A 25,530-nucleotide genomic window follows, 5' to 3' on the forward strand; every position below is an offset into this window, starting at 1 on the left:
CTATGAGAAGTCAGATTTGCTATGAGCACATTGCAGTTTATTTGTCGGTGTTTTTTTGCCAAAGGTTTGTGACAAAAAAAAGCAGCATGTTCATTCTTTCTTGCATTTTTTTCAACATTTGTCACCTATTGAAATCAATGAGGGCATCAAAAATGCAAGGAAAAATGCATGCTATCAAATTGGTGCGTTTGGCATGCATTTGGCATGCGCTTTACCTGCGGTTTTGTCAACAAAAACGTAGTTCACCAACTTAGTTCCAGAATGACAAAATCAATGCTGGAGTGATTTTGACATGCCGGTGTCCGTGTGTCGGTGCCAGTGTCGGTGCCGTGTCAGTGTCAGTGTCGGTGCCCGTGTCAGTTTCTCTGTCTCTCTTGCGCGCTCTCTCTTTCTCCCCAAGCAGTACATACTCACTGATCACCGGCTGTCACGCTGCTCCCGCACCTCTCATCTTCTTCCGGACTCGCTCATTAGCCTCATCCATATTGACTCCATCCCCATCTGTAATTGGTTGCAGTCAAATGAGCCCCCATGCTGAGTGACAGCTGTCTGACTGCAACCAATCACAGCCGCCGGTGGGCGTATCTACATTGTACAGCACTGAAGAGAGTCGCTCTATCAGCGGTAGAGGACTCGAACTGTCAAAGCAAACCACCCGAGTGACTGAAATGAGCCGCGCAATCAGCGGTGCTCTCACTCAGGTGTTTTCTGTCATAGCTGGAGTCCTCCACCTGTGAGCGCACAGCAGGCCGCGACTGAAGTGAGCAGCAGCTGGAGGACTCACGTGAGTGATGGCACCACTGATCACGTGGCTCACTTCAGTAGTGGCCTGAATTGCTGCGACACCCGCCGTACTGCGAGACCCGTAGCTGTGACGTCAGCGGTTCACCCCAGTTCATTCTGGTCGCTACGGCTCTGTCCACACTCACAGCTGGCAGCAATGCTCTATGACCGCTGACTGTGACAGGAGAGGGATGTAGCAGAGCTGGAAGCGTCTTGGGACCTTGTTTGGATTACTTCTGACCTGGAGGGGTGTTTGGGGGTTAATAAAGTGGTGAAAGAGGGTGTTTTTTTTATTTTATTTCAAATAAAGGATTTTTTGGTTGTTTGTGGTTATTTACTTTCTCTTACAGATTAGTGATGTGGGGTGTCTCATAGAGGCCTAACATTACTAACCTAGGGCTTAGTGGCAGCTATGGGCTGCTATTAACCCCTTATTACCCCGATTGCCACTGCACCAGGGCAACGGGAAGAGCCGGTCCAGCGCCAGAATTGAAGCATCTTATGGATATGCCACTCCTGGGGCGGCTGTGGGCTGCTATTGTTAGGCTGGAAAGGGCTAAATAACAATGGCCCTTCCCGCCCTAATAATATCAGCCCCCAGTTGTCTGCTGCACCTTGGCTGGTATTAGAAAAATGGGGAGACCCCACATTTATTAATAAATCAAATAATTAAAAAAAGCATGGAATCCCCTCTATTTTTCATAACCAGCCAAGGTACAGCAGACAGCTGAGGGTTGCAGCCTGCAGCTGCTGCTGTTTCTGTGCTTGATATGAAAAAGGGGGGACCCCACGTCATTTTCTTTACCCCCCAAAAATTAAACAAACAGCTAACCAAGCTGGCTATCGCTCTATCTAGCTATTCTGTTATTTCTTTCTATGTATTCTTTCTGTTCTTTCTTATTATCTAATTTATATGTTCTTATTATCCATCCATCTATCTATCCATCTAGCTATTCTTTCTTATTTTTTCTATCATCTAATCTAGCTATCTATCCATTATCCTATTCTATCATATTTTGCTTCTCCTTTAAAGAAAACGCAATAAAAAAACGTAACAAAAACGCACTAAAAACGCATCAAAACCGCGCTACATTACAAGTGTTTTGGGTCTTTTGACATTTCCAGACTCGCTCTGACAAGATGCAGTTTTGGTTGCAGTTTATGTGCAGAAAAGCTGCAGCGTGTGCATGTAACCTTTTAATAACATGGAAATCACTGAGTTGCAGGTCAGTTACCGAACAAAAGTATTTCACCATATCTCCTTTCTCAAATAAGAGCAGGGTATATATTGATTGAGCAAAAGACTGTCTTTATTGACCCTGGGGAGTATGTGAGATTGTTCTAAGAGGTATATGCACACATACTTTTTTTTTTAGGAATCTTCTGTAGCGGTTCTGCTAAAAAAAACCCCCCAAAACACATGAAAAATCGCTTAAACCTTTCACCAAATTTTTAATGTTGAACTGAACACAAGATGTAATAATGGCTGCAGAGCAGAAAAAAATATTTATTTTTTCTCTCTTTTTTAATTTTGCGTCTCCAGACATGAAGTAGTGAGGAGAGGGGCAGTGCAGAGTTTAGCTGTGCCACATTACAAACTCTTCAAACCCTTCTATCAGCTCTACTGATCTCATAGCATTGTCAGCTCTGCTGTACTGTTCCTCCCCCACGCTGTCTGTCCAGAAATGTGTTACCATCATCTTTATGTCTGTTTTTCTCAAACAACTTGTACATGCTCTGCAGTGAGCTCAGGGCTGTCATTACAGCGAGTTCTGGACTACTCCTGTGTGAGATGTAGACACCCTGCTCTGGTCTCACTGCACAGCAATTACAAGTAGAGCAGAACAGATATAAGTGTGATACTGGGACTTTGCACTCTTCTCTCCGGGACGTGTGAGGAGAGTGGCAGTGCAGCAGAGGTTAGGGCTGCTTCTCACTTGCGAGTTTCTCGCAGTAGAGCAATGCGAGAAAATCTCGCATTGGAATCGGACACATGTTAGTGAATGATTCAGCTCTCATCTGCGATTTTTTTCTCAGTCCGAATCGGACTGAGAAAAAAAAATCGCAGCATGCTGCTTTTTTGCGAGTTTCTACTGCGAGTTTCTCCAATGCAAGTCTATGGGAGCGTGTAAATAATCGGATGTCACGGGACGGCACTCACACCATCCTAGTGACATCCGATTTTCTAAATACATTTCTCGCATGTTTCCTAAAACACTGGAAACGAGCGATGTCTCCCAATGTCTGTCAATCACTATTCTCTGTCAGTCGGTCTCTCCCTCTCGGTCTCTATTCTCTCTCTGTCGGTCCGTCACTATCTCTGTCCCTCTCTCACAGTCTGTCGGTCATTTTCCCCTCCTCTCTCATACTCACCGATCCCCGATCCCCGGCGCGGCGCTGCACGGCTTTCTCACTGCTGCGGCGGCTTTTACTATTTTGAAAAAGCCGGCCGCTCATTAAACAATCTCGTATTCCCTGCTTTCCCCGCCCACAGGCGCCTATGATTGGTTGCAGTGAGACACGCCCCCACGCTGAGTGACAGGTGTCTCACTGCACCCAATCACAGCAGCCGGTGGGCGGGTCTATACTGTGCAGTGAAATAAATAAATAATTAAAAAAAATGGCGTGCGGTCCCCCCCAATTTTAATACCAGCCAGATAAAGCCATACGGCTGAAGGCTGGTATTCTCAGGATGGGGAGCTCCACGTTATGGGGAGCCCCCCAGCCTAACAATATCAGCCAGCAGCTGCCCAGAATTGCCGCATACATTATATGCGACAGTTCTGGGACTGTACCCGGCTCTTCCCGATTTGCCCTGGTGCGTTGGCAAATCGGGGTAATAAGGAGTTAATGGCAGCCCATAGCTGCCACTAAATCCTAGATTAATCATGTCAGGCGTCTATGAGACACCCTCCATGATTAATCTGTAAATTACAGTAAATAAACACACACACATGAAAAAATCCTTTATTAGAAATAAAAAACACAAACACATTCCCTCATTACCAATTTAATAAGCCCCAAAAAGCCCTCCATATCAGGCGTAATCCACGGACCTCCAGCGTCGCTTCCAGCATGAAGGTGACAGGAGCTGCAGAAGACACCGCCGCTCCGGTCACCTCCAAGCAGCAACTGAGGTGAGTAGCGCGATCGGCTGAGCTGTCACTGAGGTTACCCGCTGTCTCTGTTGGAGGATCCAGCGGTGGCCGCGATTAACCTCCGTGACAGCTCAGCTGATCGCGCTACTCATCTCAGTTGCTGCTTGGAGGTGACCGGAGTGGCGGTGTCTTCTGCAGCTCCTGTCACCTTCATGCTGGAAGCGACGCTGGAGGTCCGTGGATTACGCCTGATATGGAGGGCTTTTTGGGGCTTATTAAATTGGTAATGAGGGAATGTGTTTGTGTTTTTTATTTCTAATAAAGGATTTGTTCATGTGTGTGTGTTTATTTACTGTAATTTACAGATTAATCATGGAGGGTGTCTCATAGACGCCTCACATGATTAATCTAGGATTTAGTGGCAGCTATGGGCTGCCATTAACTCCTTATTACCCCGATTTGCCAACGCACCAGGGCAAATCGGGAAGAGCCGGGTACAGTCCCAGAACTGTCGCATCTAATGTATGCGGCAATTCTGGGCGGCTGCTGGCTGATATTGTTAGGCTGGGGGGCTCCCCATAACGTGGAGCTCCCCATCCTGAGAATACCAGCCTTCAGCCGTATGGCTTTATCTGGCTGGTATTAAAATTGGGGGGGACCGCACGCCATTTTTTTTAATTATTTATTTATTTCACTGCACAGTATAGACACGCCCACCGGCTGCTGTGATTGGGTGCAGTGAGACACCTGTCACTCAGCGTGGGGGCGTGTCTCACTGCAACCAATCATAGGCGCCTGTGGGCGGGGAAAGCAGGGAATACGAGATTGTTAAATGAGCGGCCGGCTTTTTCAAAATAGTAAAAGCCGCCGGAGCAGTGTGAACGCCGTGCAGCGCCGCGGATCGGGGATCGGTGAGTATGAGAGAGGGCTGCTAACTTCAGTCACTCGGGGGATTAGTGGTCACCGGTGAGCCCTTCGCTGTTGACCGCTAATCAGGACGCGGCACAGACAGAGCCGCAGCATGACAATGAAGTCGGGGGAAGTTAACCCGAGTTCATTCTGACAGTGCGGCTCTGTCTGTGTGTGCTGTGATCTGCCATTCAGCTCTGCTACATGGCTGTCTGTGTCTGCTGTCAGCAGCCATGTAGCAGCGCTGAATGGCAGATGACATAGTAAAAAATACGCATTACACACGCATTACACACGCATTACACACGCTAGTAAAATCATTAATCTATTCAGAAATAGCATCGCACTTGCGTTGCACTCGCGCCTAACGTGAACTAAAATCAGCCGAGTTTTTTTCAGCCCAGTCGGACCGATTTTACTCGCATAGATGTGTTTCCAGCCTTACAGAGATAAAAGACAAGTCAAGCTGATAGAAGGGTTTGTAATGTGATAAAGCTACACTCAGCTGCACTGCCCCTCCCCCACACTGACTCATGCAGGAGGTTAGACCAGGAGATCAGTCATACATGCCACACATTGAGAAACCTGCTCTAACTATGGTGGGGAAGTGTTCTTTTCTTTGAGTGTTGCTGCCTGCTTATGATTGGTTAACATCATACAGGGGAAAGCACACGCCCCCCAGTGAAATCTGTCTAACACCCGCATGGACTTAAAAGGTTAACTCATCGACTGCCAAATACTTTTATTCCTAATATCTGCACACAACAGAGAAGGAAAATAAAAAAAAAAGTTCTATTCCGCTCTGCAGCCACTAATACATTGTGTTTCCTGTTCAACATGAAAAATTTGGTGAAAGCTCCTCTTTAAAAAAAAAAAAACAAACAAACCTTGAAATACTCTTTGTATTCTTCTCTATTGTAAAATAACTTTGCTGTTTATATGTTCAATCCTTTTAGTGTTTTTCATCAAATATGTCTCTAGGTTATTGCCACTTAATCTGAGTTCAGCAAAATGGAGTGGCAGAAACCCTGATTCCACCAAAGTGTAACTTATTGGGGTGCTTATTGTAGTTTGGATAAAATCACAGTTTAATCAGCAGGAGATTATTACTACAGGACTAGAAAACCTGTTGCCTTGTAGTCCTCCATATTCATGTGCGCTGTAAAACCCAGTCCCCACCGCTGATTGGCAGCTTTCTGTGTAAGAAGCTGACAATCAGTGGTGAGGGCGTGGTTATACATAGAAAGTTGCCAATAAATGGTATGGGCAGGGTTATACACAGAAAGCTGGCAATCAGTGGTGTGGGTGGGGTTATTAACAGAAAGTTGCCAATAAATGGTATGGGCAGGGTTATACACAGAAAGGTGTCAATCAGTGGTGTGGGTGGGGTTATACACAGAAAGTTGCCAATAAGTGGTATGGGTAGGGTTATACACAGAAATCTGCCAATCAGTGGTGAGGGTGGAGTAATACAGAGCACAGCATTCTCTCTGCTAGATCTGCAGCCGAGAAAATACTGTCACTTTATCAAAATGATATCAAACAGCTCAATAAGTAACATATCACTGTAATCCAGGGTCTCTGCACCTACATTATGCTGCTCTCAGACGGGTAGCAAAGAACTGGTGACAGATTTTGCTTAATTCCCACGGGGAAAAAAAATAGGATTTTTTTGGTAACAGAAAAAAGTACAAAATAAATATATAATAGACAAGTAAAATCACAATAAATAACCCCTGCTAACACACAAGACAAGGATTATAGAAAAATATATGTTCGAACATGTTCCACAAAATGATTATGTTTGATTCATTCTATTTTATTATATTTCTTTTAAAGGCTAAAATGACATTTATCTTAAATACTTTATTACTATATATTATTTATGTGCTCTTTTCTGCCTACCTGAATAGGAGTCTGGGAAGGACAGGTAGCAAATGCTGGTTTTCTGAAACATACAAGGTAGAGAGAGGTATTTAACACTGTATATGAAACCCACAATCCTAACAATAAATACATCTGTGTACACTAAATCTATGTTAGCACTATGGAAATTCATTAATTTACTAGCGTAAAAGAAACATTACAGCAGGGTTCCTTCACCATGGGGAAGAGTTATATAACTGATTAAAAAATATGAACATACCATAGATATTTCACAAGAAACATAAAGAAAAAAGTATTTGGCTTAAAAGACAACACCACAGTAGGGGCTCACAACTTGCAGGCCCAGGGACACCTGTGGTCCACATAATTATCTGGTCTCAGATATCAGACATGTTTGCTTGTGTGTGGCTGCCGTAAGATGGCTACTGAACATGTCATGGAGGGGAGATATGTATCACAGAGGTGGTTATCCTTAGTGATGTAAGCCTGGGAGTAAGTTCCAGCACGTATAGTGCTGAAAGTGTTAACAGGGTGTGACAAGGGCAGGGGTTACAAGCAGTCAGAGAGATGGGTGGGATTGGTTGCTCACATATCCCAACCCCAGGGTGCGTTATAATGGACATAAGAAAGTCTAGGTGTATCATTAGGTGTCTGTGTGTGAACGGAAGAATTCCTCCTGTGTCAAGTTTCCATGCTTGGATTTGTATACTGGACTATCACTCAAGTGCCAATGTTTTGACTGTGTATCCTGTTTTGCCTGCTCTGATAGTCTATGTATTTCCTGTGTTTGTGGCATGATTTATAATGTTTTAAAAAAGCAGCCTGGACGCTGTATTTAAATGCAGGCAGATTCAGGTGGGATGACGATGCAGACAGGCAGGCGGTTATGGACAGGTATGGTAGGCATGACAGGGACACATAGGTATGGGAAGGCAGGTACAGGTGATGGACACAGGGATAATGGGACCTGATAACTAGCTAGCAGACAGATAGACTAATAAATAGAGACGTTGTGTAGGCACCTCCCTAATGGGAGGGTGCCTTAAATATATAGTGCCTCTCAGCCATAGGCTGAGAGGCATTTCCAGGAAATGACATGCTGGCCCTTTAAGAGAGGGCCAATGTGCATGCGTGTGGCCTAAGTGGATTCCCAGAGAACCTGTGCAGCGTGCCCTGGCTCCGGGGGCAGAAAGAGGCAGATGAGCACACGGGCGGCTGCGGAGCTGCAGGAAAGGACGCAACTGGGCAGCGGCGGTGGTGAGTAAGTCGATGTCCCTGCAGGTTCCCTGACCTGGGCTAAACTACAACTGTTTGTAGTATTACTGTTTGATTTTAACTATTTAGCTACAGCTACAGTCCACAGCAATACATTGAGTTTTATGCAACTTCAGCTGACACTTAAAGGTACTCTTTCAACACAGAATAACTGTTCAAACCAAGTACAGGTACTCAGGGCATTATAGCATGGCAAAATATTTAGAGGTTGTTCATTATATAAACATTGATAGGATAGGTCATCAATGTCTGCTCGGCGGGGGTGCTGCGTGTCGATCAGCACCCCATCATTGTGCTGGCGAAGGCAGTAAATGGCTGGAAATGTTTAGTTCCGAAGCTGCTCTGTCTTCTAATCGTGGCTGTGGCCGGGTACTGCACATCCACCAGCACCGAGAACAGCTGTTCTGGGGGGTGCCAGGTGTCGGACCCCAGTCGATCAGACATTGATGACTTTCTAAGGATAGGTCATCAATGCTTAAGTAGTGGACAACTTCTTTAAAGGGGATATCCGGTACTTTAAAAAAAAATAAAAAAAAATAGTTTAAAAGTTTAAATCAATCAGCAGCACTGTAAAAAGAGCCGCAGCATAGCCCAGGCCTAAGGGTACATGCTCATGATCCAGGCATACTGCCTTCTAGATGCAGCATGAGGTCAGTGGCGACAGTAGCGGCGGAGGTTAGTGGTGTCAGTGGCGGTAACAGCGGCAGGTCAGTGGCGGCAGGTCCGTGGTGTCAGTGGCGCAGTAGTGGAGGGTCAGTAGTGGAGCAGGCCGGTGCGGAGAGTGTCCCAGTGTCCGCGGTCCCAGTTCAAATGATGGCGCCTGGAGCGGTGCATGCGTAGATGGAGCTCTCATCCAAGAGCTCCATCTGCGCACGCGCTGACCCCCGAAGCTGCGCGTGCACAGATGGAGCTCTCATTCAAGAGCTCCATCTGCGCACGTGCTGACTCCCGGCGCCATCATTTGAACTGGGACACTCACCGAACAGCCACCGCAGTCCACACAGCCACCTGCCGACACACACACACACGCTTGCACAGAGTGGCAGCCAGCAGGTCACCCGCCCACCCGCACACAGAGGCAGCCGGCCTCCAGGACAAAGAGGGAGCCGGCACCGACAGGTACTCAGCCGCGCGCACGCAGCCACAGGCACTCGGCCGCCCGAATGCACCCAATCGCCATACAGACAACCCCCCCGGTAAGCTATATTCGGATTTTAAGATGCACCCCTCATTTTCCTCCCAAATTTTTGGGAGGAAAAGTTCGTCTTATAATCTGAAAAATACGGTAAATATATTTCTAAAGGTTCTATTAACATGAATTTCTCACCAGATGTCGGTAGCAACCCATCCAATCCAAACAGGCAAAGAAATCAAACCATAGATGTCCAAATATTTAGTGATGTGTAATAATGAGAAATGACACAGGGGAAAAAAGAAATTGAACACATACAGAAAGAAAGGTGCAAAAAAGCCACAGAAATTCATGACACCAGCTGAAATCTGTCAGTAATTTGAAAGCAATCCTGCCACTTAGTGAAAAATAATATCAGCTGGTCCAACTGATGGCCTATAAAAAGGTGTCTCATTACCAAGGTGCCACACAAGAAACATCTTATGATAGGGAAAACTAGTGAGCTGTCTCAAGACCTTCACAGCCTTATTATTGCAAAACAAACTGTTGATATTGGCTACAGAAAGAAAATGCTAAACTACTGAAGGTTCCAGTGAGCACTGTTGGGGCCATAATCTGGAAGTGGAAAGGACCTATTTTCCCTATGAACCAGCCACGACCAGGTGCTCCTTGAAAGATTTCAGACAGAGTGAAAAGAATTATCTGAAGAATTGTTCAATAGCCAAGAACCACCTTTGGAGAGCTACAGAAAGACCTGGAATCAGTAGGTACTCTGTATATAGCACTCTATGTTAGTACTTGTACACATACTGACTGGTGACAGGATCATGCAGTTATTTGAATTCCCTATTTATTATATTGTTGGCAGGACCATACAATAAAGGCACTTTTTACCATTTACCGTTTGTGCCTCCACTATTTATTCATAGATTAGAGCTTGCGAGCAGGGCCCTTACTCCTTTAGGTATGTGTAGAATTGTATTACACTGTAATGTCTCACATTGTCTGTACATGTCTCCTCTGAATTGTAAAGTGCAGCAGAATATGTTGGCGCTATAGAAATAAAAATTATTATTATGAAGTACAATTGTTTCAAAGAGAACAATAAGTAATGCACTCAACCTCCGTGGCCTGTATGCACGCTCATCACACAAGACTCCATTGCTGAATAAAAAACACGTTCAAGAGCATTTAAAGGTTGCTCAATAATATTTAGACAAGACTGAAATACTGGGAGCATATAGTCTGGTCAGATGAGAACTACAGTGGGGAAAAAAAGTATTTAGTCGCTTTATTTAGCCACTAATTGTGCACGTTCTCCCACTTAAAAAGATGAGAGGCCTGTAATTGACATCATAGGGAGACCACAACTATGAGAGACAAAATGAGAAAATAAATCCAGAAAATCACCTTGTCTGATTTGGCAAGATTTGTTTTGCAAATTATGGTGGAAAATTAGTATTTAGTCACCTAAAAACATGCAAGATTTCTGACTCTCACAGACCTGTAACTTTTTCTTTAAGAGGCTCCTCTGTCCTCCCCTCATTACTTGTAGTAATGACACCTGTTTGAACTTGTTATCAGTATAAAAGACACCTGTCCACAACCTCAAACAGTCACAATCCAAACTCTACTATGGTGAAGACCAAAGAGCTGTCGAAAGACACCAGAAACAAAATTGTAGCCCTGCACCAGGCTTGGAAGATTGAATCTGCAATAGGCAAGCAGCTTGGTGTGATGAAATCAACTGTGGGAGCAATAATAAGAAAATGGCAGATATACAAAGCCACTGATAATCTCCCTTGATCTGGTGATCCACACAAGATCTCACCCCGTGGAGTCAAAATGATCACAAGAACGATGAGCAAAAATCCCAGAACCAGACAGGGAGAACTAGTGAATGACCAGTATAGAGCTGGGACCACTGTAACAAAGGCTACCATCAGTAACACACTACGCTGCCAGGTACTCAGATCCTGCAGTGCCAGACGTGTTCCCCTGCTTAAGCCAGTAAATGTCTGGGCCCGTCTGAGGTTTGCTAGAGAGCATTTGGATTATCCAGAAGAGTATTAGGAGAATGTCATATGGTCTGATGAAACCAAAGTAGAACTGTTTGGTAGAAACACAACTTGTCGTGGTTGGAGGAGACAGAATGCTGAGTTACATCCAATGAACACCATACCTACTGTGAAGCATGGGGGTGGCAACATCAGGCTTTGGGGCTGTTTCTCTGCAAAGGGGCCAGGACGACTGATCTATTTGCATGAAAGAATGAATGGGGCCACGTATCAGGAGATTTTGAGTGCAAACCTCCTTCCATCAGCAAGGGCACTGAAGATGAAACATGGCTGGGTATTTCAGCATGATAATGATCCCAAGCACACTGCCAGGGCAACGAAGGAGTGGCTTCGTAAGAAGCATATGAAGGTCTTGGAGTGACCTAGCCAGTCTCCAGATCTCAACCCCAATGAAAACCTTTGGAGAGACAGGCCCAAATCATCACTGCTCTAGAGGAGATCTGCATGGAGGAATGGGCCAACATACCACCAACAGTGTGTGGCAATCTTTTGAAGATTTACATAAAACGTTTGACCTCTGTCATTGCCAACCAAGGATATATAAGAAAATATTGAGATGAACTTTTGTTATTGACCAAATACTTATTTTCCACCATCATTTTAAAAAAAAAAAATCTTGCCAAATCAGACAAGGTGATTTTCTGGATTTGTTTTCTCATTTTGTCTCTCATTGCTGAGGTCTACCTATGATGTCAATTACAGGCCTCTCTCATCTTTTTCAGTGGGAGAACGTGCACAATTGGTGGCTGACTAAATACTTTTTTCCCCCATTGTAAATTAAGTTCTTTGGATGTCATAATACACACTATGTTTGAAGGCCAAAAGGCACTGCATATCACCCCAAAGACACTGCACCAAAAGTGAAATTTGGAGGTGGGAACATCATGGTGTGTGCATACAACAATAGCAAACTTCATATTGAAAGAAGGACAAATGGACAAATGTACCGAGACATTCTTGACAAAAATCTGCTGCCATCTACCAGGATGATAAAGTTGAAATGAGGGTGGACATTATTTCAATACGACAATGATCCCAAACACACAGCCAAGGAAACTCTCAATTGGTTTTAGAGAAAGAAAATAAAGCTGCTAGAATGGCCCGGCCTATCACCAGAACTGATTCCTAAGTAAATTTATGGAAGAAAGTAAAGCTTAGAGTTCATAGAAGCCAAGGGAACATTCAGGAATTGAACAGTGTTTGTGTGGAATGGCCCAAAATCACACCTGAGCAATTCATGCGACTAGTTTCTTTATACAGGAGGCATCTTGAAGCTGTCATCACCAACAAAGGTATATGTACAAAGTATTATATAAATATCAGCAAGCGTGTTCAATACTTTTTACCTGTCATTTCTCATTATTACACATCACTAAATTTATCAACATCTATGGTTTGATTTCTTTGTCTGTGTGGATTGGATGGGATGTTACTGACATCTGGTGAGAAATTTATGTCAATAGCACCTTTAGAAATATATTTCCTTAGAAAATTGTTGACAAGTTCAATACTTATACATTTTATGGCATTTAAGTTTACAAGGAGGAGAGCCGCATTCACACAGGATACTCCCCTCTCCTAAGTAAACTAGGTGAAAAGAGAACCCCAATCCCCTTTGTGGACTCCTATCGATCAGGCTTTTATGGTACATCGTCATGATATCAGATGGTGATAACCTATAAGCTCTATTGTGGCCTGTTGGAGTGATTCTGTAGGACAATGTAGCCCCTGCTGTAGGGACACCTTCAGATGGTAATACCCTACAAGCTCTACTGTGGCCGGTGGGAGTGATTCTGTAGGACAATGTGGCCCCTGTGGCTGGTGGGAGTGATTCTGTAGGACAATGTGGCCCCTGTGGCTGGTGGGAGTGATTCTGTAGGATAATGTGGCCCCTAAGGCTGATGGGAGTGATTCTGTAGGACAATGTGGCCGGTGGGAGTGATTCTGTAGGATTATGTGGCCCCTGTGGCCGATGGGAGTGATTCTGTAGAACAATGTGGCTGGTGGGAGTGATTTTGTAATACAGTGTGGCCCCTGTGGCTGGTGGGAGTGATTTTGTCGGACAATGTGGCTGGTGGGAGTGATTCTGTAGGACAATGTGGTCCCTGTGGCTTTTGGGATTGATTCTGTAGGACAATGTTGCCCCTGTGGCCGGTGGGAGTGATTCTGTAAGACAGTGTGGCCCCTGTGGCTGGTGGGAGTGATTCTGTAGGAAAATGTGGCCGGTGGGAGTGATTCTGTAAGACAACGTGGTCCCTGTGGCTGTTGGGAGTGATTCTGTGGGACAATGTGGCCCCTGTGGCCGGTGGGAGTGATTCTGTAAGACAGTGTGGCCCCTGTGGCTGGTAGGAGTGATTCTGTAGGACAATGTGGCCGGTGGGAGTGATTCTGTAAGACAATGTGGTCCCTGTGGCTGTTGGGAGTGATTCTGTGGGACAATGTGGCCCCTGTGGCCGGTGGGAGTGATTCTGTAAGACAGTGTGGCCCCTGTGGCTGGTAGGAGTGATTCTGTAGGACAATGTGGCCGGTGGGAGTGATTCTGTAAGACAATGTGGTCCCTGTGGCTGTTGGGAGTGATTCTGTGGGACAATGTGGCCCCTGTGGCCGGTGGGAGTGATTCTGTAAGACAGTGTGGCCCCTGTTGCTGGTGGGAGTGATTCTGTAGGACAATGTGGCTGGTGGGAGTGATTCTGTAGGACACTGTGGTCCCTGTGGCTGTTGGGAGTGATTCTGTAGGACAATCTGGCCCCTGAGGCTGGTGAGAGTTATTCTGTAGGACAATGTGGCCTCTCTGGCAGGTTTGAGTGATTCTGTAGGACAATGTGGCCCCTGTGGCGGTGGGAGTGATTCTGTAGGACAATGTGGCCCCTGTGGCTGCTGGGAGTGATTCTGTAGGACAATGTGGCCCCTGTGGCAGGTGGGAGTGATTCTGTAGGACAATGTGGCCCCTGTGGCGGTGGGAGTGATTCTGTAGGACAATGTGGCCCTGTGGCAGGTGGGAGTGATTCTGTAGGACAATGTGGCCCCTGTGGCAGGTGGGAGTGATTCTGTAGGACAATGTGGCCCCTGTGGCTGGTGGGAGTGATTCTGTAGGACAATGTGGCCCCTGTGGCAGTGGTTCTGTAGGACAATGTGTCCCCTGTGGCAGTGGTTCTGTAAAACAATGCGGCCCCTGTGGGAGTGATTCTGTAGGACAATGTGGCCCCTGTGACAGGTGGGAGTGATTCTGTAGGACAATGTGGCCCCTGTGGCAGGTGGGAGTGATTCTGTAGGACAATGTGGCCCCTGTGGCAGGTGGGAGTGATTCTGTAGGACAATGTGGTCCTGTGGCTGGTGGGAGTGATTCTGTAGGACAATGTGGCCCCTGTGGCAGGTGGGAGTGATTCTGTAGGACAATGTGGCCCCTGTGGCTGGTGGGAGTGATTCTGTAGGACAATGAGGCCCCTGTGGCAGTGGTTCTGTAGGACAATGTGGCCCCTGTGGCAGTGGTTCTGTAGGACAATGTGGCCCCTGTGGGAGTGATTCTGTAGGACAATGTGGCCCCTGTGGCAGGTGGGAGTGATTCTGTAGGACAATGTGGCCCCTGTGGGAGTGATTCTGTAGGACAATGTGGCCCCTGTGGCAGGTGGGAGTTATTCTGTAGGACAATGTGGCCCCTGTGGCTGGTGGGAGTGATTCTGTAGGACAATGTGGCCCCTGTGGCAGTGGTTATGTAGGACAATGTGGCCCCTGTGGCAGTGGTTCTGTAGGACAATGTGGCCCCTGTGGGAGTGATTCTGTAGGACAATGTGGCCCCTGTGGCAGGTGGGAGTGATTCTGTAGGACAATGCGGCCCCTGTGGGAGTGATTCTGTAGGACAATGTGGCCCCTGTGACAGGTGGGAGTGATTCTGTAGGACAATGTGGCCCCTGTGGCAGGTGGGAGTGATTCTGTAGGACAATGTGGCCCCTGAGGCAGGTGGGAGTGATTCTGTAGGACAATGTGGCCCCTGTGGCAGGTGGGAGTGATTCTGTAGGACAATGTGGCCCCTGTGGCTGGTGGGAGTGATTCTGTAGGACAATGTGGCCCCTGTGGCAGTGGTTCTGTAGGACAATGTGGCCCCTGTGGGAGTGATTCTGTAGGACAATGTGGCCCCTGTGGCAGGTGGGAGTGATTCTGTAGGACAATGTGGCCCCTGTGGCAGGTGGGAGTGATTCTGTAGGACAATGTGGCCCCTGTGGCAGGTGGGAGTGATTCTGTAGGACAATGTGGCCCTGTGGCTGGTGGGAGTGATTCTGTAGGACAATGTGGCCCCTGTGGCTGGTGGGAGTGATTCTGTAGGACAATGTGGCCCCTGTGGCTGGTGGGAGTGATTCTGTAGGACAATGTGGCCCCTGTGGCAGTGGTTCTGTAGGACAATGTGTCCCCTGTGGCAGTGGTTCTGTAGGACAATGTGGCCCCTGTGGGAGTGATTCTGTAGGACAATGTGGCCCCTGTGGCAGGTGGGAGTGATTCTGTAGGACAATGCGGCCCCTGTGGCAGGTGGGAGTGATTCTGTAGGACAATGTGGCCCCTGTGGCAGGTGGGAGTGATTCTGTAGGACAATGTGGCCCCTGTGGCAGGTGGGAGTGATTCTGTAGGACAATGTGGCCCCTGTGGCAGGTGGGAGTGATTCTGTAGGACAATGTGGCCCCTGTGGCAGGTGGGAGTGATTCTGTAGGACACTGTGGTCCCTGTGGCTGTTGGGAGTGATTCTGTAGGACAATCTGGCCCCTGAGGCTGGTGAGAGTTATTCTGTAGGACAATGTGGCCCCTGTGGCAGGTGGGAGTGATTCTGTAGGACAATGTGGCCCATGTGGCAGTGGTTCTGTAGGACAATGTGGCCCATGTGGCAGTGGTTCTGTAGGACAATGTGGCCCCTGTGGGAGTGATTCTGTAGGACAATGTGGCCCCTGTGGCAGGTGGGAGTGATTCTGTAGGACAATGTGGCCCCTGTGGCAGGTGGGAGTGATTCTGTAGGACAATGCGGCCCCTGTGGCAGGTGGGAGTGATTCTGTAGGACAATGTGGCCCCTGTGGCAGGTGGGAGTGATTCTGTAGGACAATGTGGCCCCTGTGGCAGGTGGGAGTGATTCTGTAGGACAATGCGGCCCCTGTGGCAGGTGGGAGTGATTCTGTAGGACAATGCGGCCCCTGTGGCAGGTGGGAGTGATTCTGTAGGACAATGTGGCCCCTGTGGCAGGTGGGAGTGATTCTGTAGGACAATGTGGCCCCTGTGGCAGGTGGGAGTGATTCTGTAGGACAATGCGGCCCCTGTGGCAGGTGGGAGTGATTCTGTAGGACAATGTGGCCCCTGTGGCAGGTGGGAGTGATTCTGTAGGACAATGCGGCCCCTGTGGCAGGTGGGAGTGATTCTGTAGGACAATGCGGCCCCTGTGGCAGGTGGGAGTGATTCTGTAGGACAATGTGGCCCCTGTGGCAGGTGGGAGTGATTCTGTAGGACAATGTGGCCCCTGTGGCAGGTGGGAGTGATTCTGTAGGACAATGCGGCCCCTGTGGCAGGTGGGAGTGATTCTGTAGGACAATGTGGCCCCTGTGGCAGGTGGGAGTGATTCTGTAGGACAATGTGGCCCCTGTGGCAGGTGGGAGTGATTCTGTAGGACAATGTGGCCCTTGTGGCAGGTGGGAGTGATTCTGTAGGACAATGTGGCCCCTGTGGCAGGTGGGAGTGATTCTGTAGGACACTGTGGTCCCTGTGGCTGTTGGGAGTGATTCTGTAGGACAATGTGGTCCCTGTGGCAGGTGGGAGTGATTCTGTAGGACAATGTGGCCCCTGCTGTGAGGACCCTTGTGTACACATGTGGTGGATTCTGGGCGCCCTATGAATGCGGATCAGGACTTGGGTCAGGATCCTGGATGTTACCTCTTTCTCTGTTATCTGGATGTTGTTGGGATACACCAGCTGTAAAAAAAGAGAAGAATAATGTCACCATGTGAGGAACTAGCAGGACGTCCTGGCCAGGCTTGCTTGTACTTGTGGTGCTCCAGATGCCTATTTATAGGGAAGCCCCGCCCTCCACAGCCCGGAGCTGTAGTCAGTGTCCTCCCCCATGTTATGTGCTGCTCTCCTGGACAGGCCCCTGTATGCCCAGGCTGGCACTCATTACCAGTGCCCACGGAATGACATCACCTGCCCCTGCTGCTGTTACCTCCATGGCCTGGCCGAGCTCCAGATCGAAGGTAACGACGCACACACCATCCAGCCATGCCGAGAAGCATTCCCACGGCAGACGGCTTCCTCTCGGGCTCCGGGGCTCCTCCATCATTTCTGGCGGGCCCCTCTTTCCGGCCCACTCAGCGCCCAGCATCCTCCTGCGTTACCATAGTGAGGACCCACCCTGGTCCTGCCAGCCCCGGCGCGGACTGCGCTGAACGATGTCACCGCTAGGTGGCGCTATCACTGCGATGGCTCCCATTACTGAGGTGGTGCAGCACAGTGCCAGTCTGCTGGGCATCACACTGGCATGGAGCTGGAACTAGCAGCACTCCTATGACTGTAATCCTGCCTGTTATCTGCTGGGGTGGTGCAGCACAGTGCCAGTCGCTGGGCTTTACACTGGCATAGAGATGTTACCTGCGGTCCATACATGTAACCACATGAAGCAATACAACCAGATCCGAATAGAAACGCCATGATAGCCTTCAGGGTAGACGTGTCCATTAGAAATACCAATTTTCTGACTTTTATTAAGAAAAAAAAATAAATAAATATATATATATATATATAATAAAGTAAAAAAAAAACCCTATAAATTCTCTTAACTCTCAACTCTCCAGCACCAATGCTGGTCTTTGTCTACTTTCCAGAAGCAATGACTGGTATCTGCATATGACCGCTGCAGGCAGTCACTGGCCTTAGTGGCCATTAGTACAGTACATGGCTGCTGAGGTCAGTGATTGGCTGCAAGAGCTGCCTTCTGCTATGGCATATCAGGGTGGACCGCTCTAAGCCCATAGTCACTTTTCTACTTTGCGCTTTCATTTTTTCCTCCCTTTTTTTACCAAATGCCATAATTCTTGTAAAAAAAGAAAGACAACTTAAAGATGGCAGCAACGAGGGCCTTCAGCAAGTCTCCGGCTGCCATGGCAACCCATCAGCAGCCCATAATTGTGACGATCAGTGATTGACAGCAGTATTTAAATGGTTAAATACCAGTAATCCTGCTGAAAGCGGCCATTATGTGGGCACAACAAATATAGGTCCAAGGTAATCACATGTATTACAGGGATTGTCCGGTCTTAGAAGAATAGTCTGCAGTCATTCTGTGACTGCAGAATGGTAACAGCATGCAATGCGCACTGTCATGATTCCCCTGTATTCCTCGTGTGGGTGGGCAGTCATGTGACTACATTTATGTGATATGCATACTCCTGACAGGAATTGGACTGGAGAAGCACGGATTCTGGCTGAGATTATGCATATGGCATACTTGTGGTCACGTGACACCGGTGAATCCTAACAGTGTGCAGTGTGCGTGCAATGTGAGGATTCATAAGTCTGCAGTCACAAAGAGGGACACATAGAGGGACTGCAGACTTGTGGATTTGGCCAGAACAATCCCTTTAATGCAATTTGTAATTTTATGCTATATGCATCTATCGCCCCATTCAGAGCTGCTGAGGTTACTGATTGGCAGCTGCACTGTCCACGTGACGTCAGTGCCACAGCCAATGCCAGACACTGGGAGCAGTACCAGACACTTAAGGCCTTGTCACACACAGAGATAAGTCTGTGGCAGATCTGTGGTTGCAGTGAAATTGTGGACAATCAGTGCCAGGTTTGTGGCTGTGTACAAATGGAACAATATGTCCATGATTTCACTGCAACCACAGATCTGCCAAAGATTTATCTGTGTGTGTGACAGGGCCTTTACCGCTGGACCTGGCGACAGTGAATATGGAACAATTTGTTCTTTTACACCAAACTGCAGCCGGGAACAACGATAAACTGAAAGGGGACAAGTTTTACCAGTTATCCCCTAGCCAAAGGAAAGGGCAGGCTCGGACTGGTCACAGGTGACTCCCCCGGTGGGCTCCTGTGCAGGAGTGGCCCCCGCCCTTCCCTATAAGCAGTCATTGTCACAATACATTTGATTCCCTACATGCAGGCAGCATCTCAGCATTCGTTATTACCCAGCTTATTATTCTATAGAAGTAATATGGTGAATGAGGGTCAGGCCCTATCTGCGGGTGACTGCACAGTGGCCCCAGAGTCTGTGTAACTGAGGGGCCCTGGGCACTCAATCCACACTGGGAGAGGGCATAACTTGCTGATCTCTTGGGATCTGAGTTAGGATACCCAGTGATCCCGAGCCCAGGGCTCCATCCTGGAGGGGTGTAGTGTGGCCCCCACTACACTTAGTGTGTATGGGACTGCATACTGAGTGCAGATATTTACACCAGTCCCATACACAATGAATGGAGTGGAGATTGACCATGCGCACTTCCAGGATGTGGTTCAGGCTCGGGCTAGCTGGGGGTCCCGATCAGCAATTTAACCCCAATCTGTAAAATAAAGGATAACGAGATTTTGAAATAACCCTACAATCTAGTGACTGGTCCTTTAATCTGCTGAGGGTTTGCAGCTCTGTATCAGGACATCACTAGCACCTCTGAATAACCCTACAATCTGGTGACTGGTCCTTACACTCTGCAGAGGGTTTGGAGCTCTGTACGAGGGGCTGCTGATAAGTCTTTGTGATCTTTTTTTTCCTATGGTAACGAAGGTTACATCACATGAAAGCCTTATGTGTCCAAAGGCCCTGTTACACGCAACGACATATCTAACGATATATCGCCGGGGTCATGGATTCCGTGACGCACATCCGGCATCGTTAGCGACGTCGTTGCGTGTGACACCAACTAGCGGCCGTTAACGATGGAAAATACTCACCTAATCATCCATCGTTGACACCTTGTTCATTTTAAAAAAATCGTTGATTGTTAAGGACGCAGGTTGTTTGTCGTTCCTGAGGCAACACACATTGCTACGCGTGACACCCCGGGAACAACGAACTACAGCTTACCTGCGGCAATGAGGAAGGAAGGGGGTGGGCGGGATGTTACGCCCACTCATCTCCGCCCCTCCACTTCTATTGGGCGGCCGCTTAGTGACGCCGCACGAACCGCCCCATTAGAAAGGAGGCGGTTCGCCGGCCACAGCGACGTCTCTAGGCAGGTAAGTATGTGTGACGGCTCCGAACGATATTGTGCGCCACGGGCAGCGATTTGCCCGTGACACACAAACGACGGGGGCGGGTGCTTTCACCAGCGATATCGCTGCGTGTGATGGGGCCTTAATATATGTTTTCAAAATGTTGTGTTTGTTGCTTATGGCAACAGTATTCTACGCATGCAGGAAAACAAAATGGCGGAGTCTACGGCGATATTCACAGCAACTGAGAGCAGAGGAGTGATAAAATTCTTGTTTCTGCAAGGAAAGTCCACAAAGAATATTCATGGTGATATGTCGCAGACATTGGGGATCAATGCCCTTCATATTCCACAGTTAAGAATTGGGTTGCCAAATTTAAAACGGGCCACTTCAGCACCAATGATGAGGAACGTCCTGGAGAACCCAGAGTGGTTGTTGTTCCGGAGATCGTCGATGCTGTGCACAACCTCATACTGGAGAATCAATGAATTTCAGCTAAAGCAATAGCAGACATCATGGGGATTTCCCGTGAACGTGTTTTTGTCATTATCCATGAACATTTGGACATGAGGAAGCGATCTGCAAAGTGGGTCTTCAAATGTGTGACAACAGATCAGAGAAGCATGCGAGTGATGACTTCCGGGTCCATTTGTCAGCGTTTCTGGATTGATAAGAACTTCCTGGATCGATTGGTCACTATGGATGAGACCTGGATTTATTTGTATGACCCTGAAAACAAGGAGCAGTCAAAAGAGTAGAGGCAGAGTGGTTCTCCTCATCCAAAGAAGTTCAGGTTGCAAAAATCAGCCACTAAGGTGATGGCGTCTGTGTTCTGGGATAAGGAGGGCGTGCTGCTAGTGGACTACCTTCAAAAGGCTTCCAACTGCAATGTAAGGCTGCGCTCACATCAGCGGTATTTTGCCGCAAAACCAGATCCGTCATAAATGCGTTTCAGTTCCATTCATTTACAATGGAATTGCGACAAGATGCGGTCACATGCGCTTGTGTGTGCTGCATGCAACCGCATGTGACCGCATCTTGCCGCGATTTCATTGTAAATGAATGGAACTGAAACGCATTTATGACGGATCCGGTTTTGCGGCAAAATACCGCTGATGTGAGCGCGGCCTAATTAAAGGCAGCACTGAAGGCAAAAAGGTGCGGCAAGCTGTCCAAAGGAATCTTGTTCCTGCAAGACAACGCCTCTGTTCACATTGCACGACCACGGGAACTGGCAGAGCTGGGCTTCCAGCTGGTTGACCACCCACATTCACCAGACCTAGCTCCCTCCAACTGTCATCTGTTTTCAAACCTGAAGAAACACCTCAAGGGTACCAAATTTCCCACCATTTCTGATGCCATGGCTGCTACGGATGCCTGGATGGAGCACAACAGAAATCCTTCTTTGTGCTAGGCTTACAGAACTTGGAATACCGATGTAAGAAGTGTGTTAACATCAGTGGAGAGTATGTGGCATAAATGTAAAGTTACATCATCCTATCTCATTTCTTTCTGGGTAAAGCCAAAGACTTATCAGCAGCCTCTGGTATCAGGAGATCACTAGGCCCTTTAAATAACCCTTCAATCTGGTGACTGGTCTTTGCACTGCAGAGGGTTTGGAGCTCTGTATCTGGACATCACTAGGACCTGGCCCTGTGTGTTGTGTCAGAGACCACCCATTGTCTGCCATTCTGAGGGTAGACCGCTTCCCTCGGCTCTTGCCATCTGTGCCCGGACAGAGGACAGTGTGAAGGACACTCCTCGGTGCCAGCTTTAGCAGTGCCCCTCTGGCGGGTGCAGCCGGTGCCCGCAGACATAGTGCGCACACAGCTCCACAGCCGTCATTTCGTGGTCCCCTCCGCTCTCCCTCCCCCGTGATGTGGCGCCTCCCCCGTGTCCGCCATCTTGCGGCCGGTGACTGAGAGAATCTCGGCCCGTGAGAGTAGTACCGAGCTCGTACTGAGTGACCGGGGGATATCACCGTGCACTTCTTTCACCACAATAGGGGCGCACACCCGGCTGCATTACACGCACTCGGACCCTGGTGTGCCGGCGGAGAAGCATTGTGGCACAGGAACCTGCAGACCGGGGTATAAAGTTCCGGCGAGGCCGAGCAGCTGCCGCTTCTCCGTACGTGTCTTCTATCCGGTGTACGGTATTTATGTCAGCGCCGCCATAATGGGATAATCACCAGCAAAAGAGCGGAGGTTACCTTCTGTGCATAAAGCGTGACATAGGGACTGTTCTGTTATGGCTGTGGTGCCCCTCGTAGTGGGCATCGTGCTAATGCCAGGGGCGCTGCACATAGCTGTAGTGTTCTGTGTGACCGATGTGTGTGCTCACTACTAGTGCCCACACTGCTCCTCACCACTAGTGCCCACACTGCCGCTCAACACTAGTGCCCACACTGCCCTGCTGCTCACCACTAGTGCCCACACTGCCCTGCCACTCACCACTAGTGCCCACACTGCCCTGCCACTCACCACTAGTGCCCACACTGCCCTGCCACTCACCACTAGTGCCCACACTGCCCTGCCACTCACCACTAGTGCCCACACTGCCCTGCCACTCACCACTAGTGCCCACACTGCCCTGCCACTCACCACTAGTGCCCACACTGCCCTGCCACTCACCACTAGTGCCCACAATGCCCTGCCGCTCACCACTAGTGCCCACACTGCCCTGCCACTCACCACTAGTGCCCACAATGCCCTGCCGCTCACCACTAGTGCCCACACTGCCCTGCCGCTCACCACTAGTGCCCACACTGCCCTGCCACTCACCACTAGTGCCCACACTGCCCTGCCACTCACCACTAGTGCCCACACTGCCCTGCCACTCACCACTAGTGCCCACAATGCCCTGCCGCTCACCACTAGTGCCCACACTGCCCTGCCACTCACCACTAGTGCCCACACTGCCCTGCCGCTCACCACTAGTGCACACACTGCCGCTCACCACTAGTGCCCACACTGCCCTGCCACTCACCACTAGTGCACACACTGCCGCTCACCACTAGTGCCCACACTGCCCTGCCACTCACCACTAGTGCACACACTGCCGCTCACCACTAGTGCCCACACTGCCCTGCCGCTCACCACTAGTGCCCACACTGCCCTGCCACTCACCACTAGTGCACACACTGCCGCTCACCACTAGTGCCCACACTGCCCTGCCACTCACCACTAGTGCACACACTGCCGCTCACCACTAGTGCCCACACTGCCCTGCCACTCACCACTAGTGCACACACTGCCGCTCACCACTAGTGCCCACACTGCCCTGCCGCTCACCACTAGTGCACACACTGCCACTCACCACTAGTGCCCACACTGCCCTGCCGCTCACCACTAGTGCCCACACTGCCCTGCCGCTCACCACTAGTGCCCACACTGCCCTGCCACTCACCACTAGTGCCCACAGTGCCCTGCCACTCACCACTAGTGCCCACAGTGCCCTGCCACTCACCACTAGTGCCCACACTGCCCTGCCACTCACCACTAGTGCCCACACTGCCCTGCCACTCACCACTAGTGCCCACAGTGCCCTGCCGCTCACCACTAGTGCCCACAGTGCCCTGCCACTCACCACTAGTGCCCACACTGCCCTGCCACTCACCACTAGTGCCCTGCCGCTCTCTACTAGTGCCCACACTGCCCTGCCGCTCACCACTATGCACACACTGCTCCTCACCACTATGCACACACTGCTCCTCACCACTAGCGCCCACACTGCCCTGCCACTCACCACTATGCACACACTGCTCCTCACCACTAGCGCCCACACTGCCCTGCCACTCACCACTAGCGCCCACACTGCCATGCCGCTCACTACTAGTGCGCGCACACACACAGCTCTGCCGCTCACTGCCAGTGACCACACTGCCCTGCCGCCCACCACTAGTGTCCACAGTGACTTGCCACTCACCACTAGTTGTGCGCTTACTGACCTGCAGCTCCACTAGTAATGTACTTACAGACCTGCTGTTCACTATTAGTTCGCACACACCAATCTGCCCCTCACCACAAATGCTCACACTGCTCTGCCGCTCCCCATAAGTGCACTTAGTGATCTGCTTACACCTATTTGCTGACTAATTTTAGCGAGTGACAGCTGCTTGTGCTCACTACGAGAGCCGACAATTACCTGCTGCTCACTACCTGCTGACGGTTCCCTTTGTGTGGTGATTACACCTTGTACATGACAGATCATTGTATTCATTAATTCATTAATTCATTAGTGATCGGTCTCATCACTGATGGAAGCGTCTTCCAATGACATTACCGTTGTCAGTGTATGGAATGATGGATTTTATGTCGGTATTTATGCAACTACTCATCCTGTAAATATTGTTACCATCCTAGAAAAGTATCTCTGTTACCTGTGCACAACAGATTTTGTCGTAAGAGCATTTGTCCTAAAGTGAACTGGCTTTCCAGTCCCTGTTCTTTGTAGTCAAGTTGGTAACGCTTGGATGGTTCTTTTATTTATATATATATATAATCATTAATAATAATGAAACCTTGGGCCACAGGCCCAATGTAAATGTGGCAATACCCCAACATGTGGCTGTCCAATATTCTTTGGCCACACCACAGAGCTTGGGAGGGAAGGAGCGCCATTTGACTTTTTGAGCACAGATTTTGCTAGAATAAATTGCGGACTCCATTTTCATAGCCCCTAAGTGGCAGAACAGCACGAGAACATGACTAAGACCTGAAGCGTCGAAACGCGTTGTTCTGCCATCTTTCTGACATGTATTACAGTATCTGCTGGATTTTTATTACCTTATTTTCAATAAAAAAGGATTTTTAATCTATTCCCGGCGCTGGAAACCTCTTTTTCTATTTTCAATTGGATGGCTGCCGAGCCTCATTCCTTGCGCAGGATCCCTGATTGCAGCCAGCAGGTCAGTCCTTGGTGAGCTGGACTCTCCCCTATCTTTATAGTGTTTTTAGTTATAGTGTTTTCCCACAGTCTTTGAGCTATCAGTAACTTGGAATCACCCAATATTTTCATTAAGAGATGATGGACTTGATTGGAGACTTATGTTTTTGTGGGCTGAGTTGAATGCTATTGGTGGGAATTTGGTGTACAGAACATGTTGGATCAGATCACATTTATACTGTGCTCTATGCTGAGCACTTACATTGGGGTTTCTTGCTACAGCTTCAAA

General features: G+C 48.6%; 2 protein-coding genes across 4 annotated transcripts in view; one reads left to right on the plus strand and one right to left on the minus strand.

Annotated features, from left to right (window-relative positions):
* The window catches only part of DENND6B (DENN domain containing 6B), an 81,240-nt gene extending 63,661 nt beyond the window's left edge, over positions 1 to 17,579 (minus strand). The window contains exons 1-3 of the mRNA XM_075345412.1: positions 17,350 to 17,579; positions 17,064 to 17,102; positions 6,696 to 6,738 (exon numbers count right to left, since the gene is read on the minus strand). Coding sequence (XP_075201527.1) covers positions 6,696 to 6,738; positions 17,064 to 17,102; positions 17,350 to 17,508 — 241 coding nt within the window. The 5' untranslated portion in view covers positions 17,509 to 17,579. The remainder of the gene's footprint in view (positions 1 to 6,695; positions 6,739 to 17,063; positions 17,103 to 17,349) is intronic.
* Positions 17,580 to 22,238: 4,659 nt separating this feature from the next.
* PPP6R2 (protein phosphatase 6 regulatory subunit 2) overlaps positions 22,239 to 25,530 on the plus strand; it is a 203,590-nt gene continuing 200,298 nt past the window's right edge. For 2 of the 3 annotated variants that reach the window (XM_075345413.1, XM_075345415.1), the window contains exon 1: positions 22,239 to 22,484. The gene's annotated coding sequence lies outside the window, so the exon portion shown is untranslated. The remainder of the gene's footprint in view (positions 22,485 to 25,530) is intronic. The other variant, XM_075345414.1, reaches the window with a different exon arrangement.

Source organism: Anomaloglossus baeobatrachus, chromosome 4 (assembly GCF_048569485.1).
Source record: "Anomaloglossus baeobatrachus isolate aAnoBae1 chromosome 4, aAnoBae1.hap1, whole genome shotgun sequence".
NCBI classification, from domain to species: Eukaryota; Metazoa; Chordata; class Amphibia; order Anura; family Aromobatidae; genus Anomaloglossus; species Anomaloglossus baeobatrachus.